This window comes from Peromyscus maniculatus, chromosome X (assembly GCF_049852395.1).
Source record: "Peromyscus maniculatus bairdii isolate BWxNUB_F1_BW_parent chromosome X, HU_Pman_BW_mat_3.1, whole genome shotgun sequence".
NCBI lineage: Eukaryota > Metazoa > Chordata > Mammalia > Rodentia > Cricetidae > Peromyscus > Peromyscus maniculatus.
In genome coordinates this window covers 52435908-52444118 of record NC_134875.1, presented here as the reverse complement: position 1 = coordinate 52444118, position 8211 = coordinate 52435908, and the positions used below count along the sequence as shown (strand labels likewise).

The following is an 8211-nucleotide window of genomic DNA, read 5'->3' as shown; positions in this document are numbered from 1 at the left end:
GTAATATATCTTGGAATCCCTTTCCAGGTAGTATAAAAGACAGACTGCCTAGAGGTAGCTCCTTCTATTAGGCACTCACTCTCCCAATTCTATGTTTCCTTTGGCAGGGTCTGGCCCTCTTGGAGGGTCTTTCCCTCTCCTGAATAGGTGGGCTCCAATAACTGAACTTGTCATAGCTTGGGTGAAGCAGAATGTGGTCATAAATAGCATGCATACAAAATTTAGGGGCATTTAGGGTATTAGAAAAAATGAAATTTCTCTAGCGGGAACTAAAGCCCCATAGGTAAACTCACAGCATGCAGGATGATCTTCATCCCCTGATCCTCAACGTCATTTCTCCTTTCTTCTCATATTCATAGTCGTCATCTTTACTGTCGTCGTCGTCGTCATCTTCGTCCTCCTCCTCCTCCTCCTCCTCCTCCTCCTCCTCCTCCTCCTCCTCCTCCTCCTCCTCCTTTTCGTCCTCCTTTTCTTCATTATTGCGGCCCTGGTCTTCTTCAGCTTCCTCCTGAACTACTTTGTTCTCCTGGTCGCTATTCCAGACATACAAGTCCTCTTCAATATCAGGCCAGGCTTCCTCGAGAACCGGCCAGAGTTCCTCGATATCAGGCCAGATGTCCTCCATAGCAGGCCAGATGTCCTCAATAGAATGCCAGGGTTCTTCCACATCAGGCCAGATGTCCTCCATAGCAGGCCAGATGTCCTTGATAGAATGCCAGGGTTCCTCGACATCAGGCCAGATGTCCTCCATAGCAGGCTAGATGTCCTTGATGGAATGCCAGGGTTCCTCGACATCAGGCCAGATGTCCTCCATAGCAGGCCAGATGTCCTCGATAGAATACCAGGGTTCTTCAACATCAGGCCAGATGTCCTCCATAGCAGGCCAGATGTCCTCGATAGAATGCCTGGGTTCCTCGACATCAGGCCAGATGTCCTGGATTTCAGGCCAGAGGTCCTCTACAACAGGCCAGATGTCCTCGATATCAGGCCAGAGGTCCTCTACAACAGGCCAGATATCCTTGATACAAGGCCAGACTTCCTCGGCATGAGGCCAGAAGTCCTCGACATCAGGCCAGGTTTCCTGGTCATCAGGCCAGATGTCCTTGACTTTATGCCAGATGTCCTCGACATCAGGCCAGATGTCCTTGATATCAGGCCAGAACTCTTCCACAGGAGTGCAGATCTCCTCAGTATCGGGCCATATCTCCTCCTGCCCCGCCTCTTCCCCCAGAATGGATCTCGAGACTGCCTGTGAACCCAGACATCCTGTGGTTCCATCGATGTCATCACCAGCCTCACGGATTGTCAGCACATTCAAGACACTTTGTCCAGCGTCGTGATCCATCCTACCACCTTCTTGCTCTGGGTCAGGAAATCCAAGGTCCCGCTCTGCGACAGCAGACATGGTATGAATTTCCTGCCAATTTCCTGCCAATGAAGATCTTACTGAAGCTTCGAGCTTTGAAGGTGTTGGTGGGGATGAGGCGTTGTTAAGGTGACTACCACGAAGTAGAGAGAGGCTGTTGGCCTCAAGGACCTCCTTGGAGGTAGTGAGAGCAGTAGGAACGTTTTCCACTAGTCAGCAGATGGAGTTGGTACTTGTAGAGTACCTATAAAGAAGGGCTAGACAGCACCAGGGAGGATCCTTCTGCTGAGGCCAGCCCCAAGAAGGCTGAGAACCAGGTATAAGGGGGCGGAGCATTGAGGAGTAATAATGGCCCTTCTCACACGTCACCAGAGCTGTAAGCTCATTGGCTGAGACATAGTGATTGATGTGTATTGTGTCCAATGAGCCATAGAGGTCCTTAAATTCTGGGGACTGCTCAGAATCACACCTTTTTCCCTGAGGCCTTACTGTCTTGGGATACCTTTGAAGGCCATAGGAACCCTGTCTTCTAAATATCACATTGTCAGTAAAATGATAGTGTATCAATGTGAATGAGCTCGTCTGCACTGACTTCTATTTGACATGGGTTATGCCAATATAGACAGAGTTATAAAACAGGTATAGAGGGGCAGGAGAGTTGGATGGCTCAGGAGAGCACTTATTGCTCTGCCAGAGGATCGAGTTTGGATTCCCAACGCCGACATGGTGGTTAGCAACATTTGTAACTCCAGTTCTAGGGCATCTGGTGCCTTCAGGTATCCTTGGACATTGAACACACATGATGTACAAACATACACGCAAGAAATAACACCATTGCACATAGAATGAAGATCTAAAAAACTTTAACACCCAATGGTTGTATAGCTCAGGTTTCAGCAGTGGTAAAATAGAAGAGATAGAAAAAGCCAGATAGTAAAAAGTTGAAATGGTTACAGTCAGAACAAAGGAGTTGAAAGTGAAAAACAATTAAACAGGACCTGGAAAGTGTTTTTTCTCACTGCCAAAATCAAATCGATCCTCCCATAAATGCATAAAAAAAAAGAGGACAAGCATGTTAAATGCAAAGGACAGTCTTCTTAGGATTACCTAACAAAACGAAGAATTTCTATTTCATTATTCTCTTTTAGTTTTCCTTTCCTAGAATTATCTTCTGCCACTATCCCATTGACCTCAAATCAGTGGTTCTCAACCTTCTTAATTCTGTGGGCCTTTAATATAGTTTCTCAAATTGTGGGTATCCCCCAATCACAAAAATAGTTTTGTTGCCGCTCCATAACTTTAATTGTGCTGCTGTTATGAATCTCAGTATGAATATCTGTGTTTTCTGATGATCTTAGCTGACCCCTGTGAAAGGGTCATTCAACCAAAGTGGTCATGACCCACAGGTTGAGAACCACAGCCCGAAGTGGTCATACTCCTTACTCTGCTGTATGACCTAATTTTTTATTTCTGTAGGGTTTGAGCAACATGGACCAGGAAACAGAATGACAAAAGAGATAACTACTGTATTAGGCAAAACAGTGAACTGCTAGGTGTCCTGGTGCCAATCTCTCTACGGTCATGTTCATTGCAGCGACTATGCATGAGGGTTCATAAACGGTCCCATGAATTTCATGATATTTACTCAATATCCTCATTGTATGAATTTCTCCTTCTTTTCCCCTTGTTAATGTGTGGTGTCATAACTTCCTAATTATCATTATCACTAGAAACTAAGGGCTAAAAACTCTCTAAAATCTCTTGGTTTCTTCTCTTTTCTGATTGTGTGGCAGGAACTCTAATTGTGCATTTCCATAAGGTCCTTTTGTCCCTTCAGTAGAGTAACCCTTTCCTTTGCCTACTGTTCCACTTCCACGAAGGCACCAAAAAAGCCAGGTGGTAGCTGGAACTTCCAATTCAAAGTTTGTGCCTTAAAAGTCTTCCCCATAGGAATGAGAAAGATTCTAAAATGTCATAGATGGCAACACTGTGTGAGCATAGCCAGTTTGGTCCACTCTTCTCCACCCCCACCCCCACATAGGATTTTGCTACACACTGGATTTTGAAGGTACAGCCCCAAATATCGGTTTCAGGTTTGGGAGAGGAGTACAGAGCCACAGCTATACAGTGTTAAACATAAACTGCTGTTTTAGTTATCTTGTTCCATTTGATGAATGGAATCAAGTCAAATGTGATCGAGTCACTAACAACCACAAACATACCTTATTCAACTTGGATGTCCTCTAAGACCAGACTACTGTCCATTAAAACTGGAAAAGGAATTAATATAGAGTCACTGACCTCCTCGTGTAGTGCATCTGAACCATCCTAATGCTAGGATCCTTTAATACAGTGCCTCATGCATTGGCGACCTCCCCCCTTCAACCATCAAATTATTTCTGTTCCTACTTCATAAGTTGCTACTTAACCATGTATCAGATCCTAAGCCCATCAGAAATAGGTGTTTTCTGATGGTCACAACCCACAGGTTGAGAACCACTGTTCTACTGCTTATGCCATAATATCCATAGTGAAGAAAGTAAATTAGTGTTCATGCACATTGTCTCTAGGTTGAAAAACAGTGGACTTAGGGAATAGTAACCACACTGTTGTGTAGACACAAAAGTCACTGTATCATCCAGAAGAAGACAGTTTTCTTAGTGGTTCAAGAAAGGCTTCAAGCTACGATGTTATCAACAGTGAAAATAAATGATGTTTATAGCAGACGCCATTCCAATTGACAATGTAAAGCCCGTCTGTGTCCAACTCCACAACATATGCAAGTATATAACACAATGCCAGGGTACTTTAACTTGAACTTATTTATGACATTTGTTTGGGTCAGTTCTACACTGGTTTGGTAATCTCCATAGGCACTGTTTCTATGTAGATCTAGAACATACCACCAGCGTGACCTACTCCAAGGCTATTCAGGCATAGGAGATGCATATGAATTCCCTTAGAGAGCAGGTAAGATTGACAAATTCAGGAACATGTCAAACATTTGCTTTTGCCCCAACACTGAAGTATACCATAGGGTGATTAACCGTGCTGGGGTACTGGAGCCCAGAAACCAAAAGCATTGATTTCTCATCATTTTGCAAACTTCCTGTGGTCCACAGGTCTCTCTCACAAGGGGTATGGGATTGTGACTGACAGCTTTGTATTCCTGTGATAAAATGCTCCAGATAAATATTTAATAAAGATTGAGGGTTGATTTTCACCTGTGGATTCAGTCCATGGCTTTAGCCCTGTTGATTTGGGCCTGTGGTGACAGAGTAAATCCTGTTGAAGATATGTAATGGAGGAAACCAGGTTCACCTTAGTATGGCCAAGAACCAAAGTGGTAAATTGTAAGAGGCTTATGCCTAATGATTCAAATTGCTTACTATAGGCTACAACCGATGCTGTTCTACAGAATTCCAGTAAAGTTCTAAACCCTACCTATTTAGTCTCTACCTTATTTACATAGCCTCTTTGAACTACACTAGTAACCATTTCTTCTCTCTTTATCTATATAAAAGGAAAACATGTCTACATGTGAAACTGGCTATTGTGACTAGAGCACAATGTCTCTCATTGCTGCTTACATAGACCTCTATTGCCATCCTAAGTTCTACCAGCCAATCATTATCATTGTGATACGTATTGAACCATAACCATCAACCAAAATTAAGTGACCTAATATAGGTTGGTATCACCACATACTAAACTGCCTTCTAAAGTTGATGACAGATCTTTCAGATTTGTCAAAACAGTATAATATTTCTCTTTTAAAAACTCTAATAATCTGTGTTCTCTCTTTCTCTCTCTCTCCCTCTTCTTTCTCTCTCTCTCTCTTTCACTGTCCTTCGCCTAATCTCTTTCATTGGTGTATTTATTCTACATCTTATTGATTTATAGATGATTTGTTTCAGTAATAGTTATTTGGTCATATTGATTTTTGTTTTGTTTTTAGAGTCCTGATTTTTAAATTTTATTTGCAAGTGTATGTGTTTGTGTTTGTGGTTGATTGTGTGAATGTCTGTGCTTGGCTTGTGTGTTTGTGTCTGCCAGTCCCTATGTCTGATCATGCATATATATCCCAGATATCAAGCAAGTTTTCTGAGACAGGGTCTCTTACTTGCCTACAATCCAGTGAATAGGGTAGACTGGCTGACCGGTGAACTCTAGATTACAAGCACAAGCCAAATATCCTGTATTTTTATGCGAGTTCTCAGGATCAAATTTAGAGTCTCAGCATTTGCAAGCAAATCCTTTTCAGACTGAGCTATGCCCAGGTTTATACTGTATTTTGTTCAATTATACTTTAGTTATTCTTGCTTCAGTTTGAGCTTTCTTTAATTTTTTTAGTATCTTTTTTTGATATTTTATTTTTTTTTATTTTACAATACTATTCAGTTCTACATAATAGCCACAGAGCCCCTTTTTCTCTCCCTTCCTGGCCCTCCCCTTCCCCCAGCCTACCCCCCATTCCCACCTCCTCCAGGGCAAAACCTCCCCCAATGGCTGAGGTCGAACTCATAGACACAGTCCAGGTAGGCCCAGTGCCTTCCTCCCAGGCTGAGCCAATCATCCCTGCATAATCCCCAGTTTTCCAACAGCCAACTCATGCACTGAGCACAGGACCCAGTCCCACAGCCTGGATGCCTCCCAAACAGATCAAACCAATCGCCTGTCTCACCCATTCAGCGGGCCTGATCCAGTTGGGGGCCCCTCAGCCATTGTGTTTCCATTCGTTTGGCTATTTGTCCCTGTGCTTTATCCAACCTTGGTCTCAACAATTCTGGCTCATATAAACCCTCCTCTTTCTTGCTAATTGGACTCCCGGAGCTCCACCTGGGGCCTAGCCATGGATCTCTGCATCCAGATCCCTCAATCATTGGATGGGGTTTCTAGCATGACAATTAGGGTGTTTGGCCATCCCATCACCAGAGTAGGTCAGTTTGGGCTGTCTCTCAACCATTGCCAGCAGTCTATTGTGGGGGTATCTTTATGGATTTCTGGGGACCTCTCTAGCACTTTGCTTCTTCCTATTCTCATGTGGTCTTCATTTACCATGGTCTCCTATTCCTTGTTCTCCCTCTCTGTTTTTGATCTAGCTGGAATCTCCTGCTCCCCCAAGCTCTCTTTCCCTCGACCTTTGCCCTTCATTGCCCCCACTCATGTCCAGGCTGTTGACATAGATCTCATCCATTTCTCCATCACTAGTTGTTCTTCGTGACTTTCTTGGGGTCCTTTTTTTTTTTCCAGGTTGCCTCCCTGGTGATGTGAGTAGCAGTCCAGTCATCCTTGTTCCACATCTAGTATCCTCCTATGAGTGAGTACATACCATGTTTGTGTTTCTGAGCCTGGGTTACCTCACTCAGGATGACTTTTTCTGTCTTAGTCCTTCTTATCTCATCACTGATAATGTGTTTTTAAATGTCAATTTCAGTGACACAAAATGGAATTCTGTGTGCATTAAGTAAGCTATGTTTTGGAAGACATGTTTACCAAGTATCTACCAAGTGGAAAAATACAATGGTGTATGCTTTAAGAAAGATGCCTAAGTCCAACTTTTAAAAGGTCCTAATATTTTAGAAAGTTGACCTAGAGTAGGATATAGGTACACATGTGAATAGTGCTACTGGTAAGATGTTGTAAGATGACATGAGTTCCCGTAGAATACAACAGGAGGTATTAAGGCAAATGAGTACCTATGAAGCTGGAAATAGCCATCGAACATCGCTTTCTACCCTCAAAATGGTGTCCTTTCTCCTCTGACCCCTAATCTAGTTACCTCCAACTACAATTTTTTCCTTAAACAGATTCCAGTTGTTGAACGTGTTATTTAAATTTACCCTTCCTATTTTTCATTTTTCTTCAAGAAACACTGTTAATCTACACAAAGGTGTAGTGAGAACTTCATGTACATACCCTTGAGCTAACCTAAGTGATATACTATGATGCTCTTGAAGTCAACCATGTACTTCTATCCAATTAAATACTTCCCTTTTCTTAAAAATATATCTATTAATCCTAAATAGGTATTTCCATTCCCATAGAACTTTCTCTGCATGCATCACCAATATTCACTTTCCTGTGTATGTATATATATATACTTGTAGTTATTGGTTTACATTTTTAAACTTTATATGCACATTATAATGTATCCAGAAATTAGCTTTTTCCTTTATATATTTTTCTCCACTACACTATCCAATATTTGCCTTTTTAGGTCTTTCTCTGTGTCTTAGACCTTTCCCGAATTGTAGTATTTCCATGTACCATCCCTAGATGTATCCAGCATCAGGTATTTATTGTTTTATTCAATTTATTTTAATGGGCCTCAATTCAGTGATATAACCTTTGTCCAATCACAGTGAAGCAGTATTCTACATTAGCACTTCTCATACTCTGTTGAAATGAAGGATAAACTAAAGGTCTTCAGAACGTGTGCCAGATCAATTTGAGAATTTACTATCAAAGACATCTTGATTGGAGCTAAGGAGTTGACATTGCTCACCAATTCCCATGTGCTGCTGCGACTGTTGTTGTCCTATGTGTTCAAGTACCCCAACTTGCTTGCCGACAAACTGGGTCACTTTCAGTTTCTGTGAATAAAGGTCAGCCTATTCAAGACCTCCATGTCTGTTTTCTTTCTCATAAGTCGGTTAAACTGACTAATGGAATTTCTTGAGAGTGTAACTGGGAGACTGAAAATAGTTAAAAGTAATCTGCTTCAACGACTGGTAGGCTACTTCAAAAAGAAATGGACATTAATCAACTTGAGTTTGTAGTATTGATAAAAGACTCTCCCATATATTCATTTCAAATTTATTTTTAATTTAAAGAATATTTAA

General features: G+C 42.0%; 1 protein-coding gene across 1 annotated transcript; it reads right to left on the bottom strand.

The window, feature by feature from the left end:
- Positions 1-757: 757 nt before the first annotated feature.
- On the bottom strand, positions 758-1405 carry LOC143270753 (uncharacterized). Its single transcript, XM_076561789.1, has one exon. The coding sequence runs from the start codon at positions 1403-1405 to the stop codon at positions 758-760; it is 648 nt and encodes a 215-aa protein (XP_076417904.1).
- Between the last annotated feature and the right edge of the window lie 6806 nt (positions 1406-8211).

Bases quoted from the DNA above. Each gene is read 5' to 3' on its own strand.
- LOC143270753 (XM_076561789.1), bottom strand. From the start codon at position 1,405: ATGTCTGCTGTCGCAGAGCGGGACCTTGGATTTCCTGACCCAGAGCAA.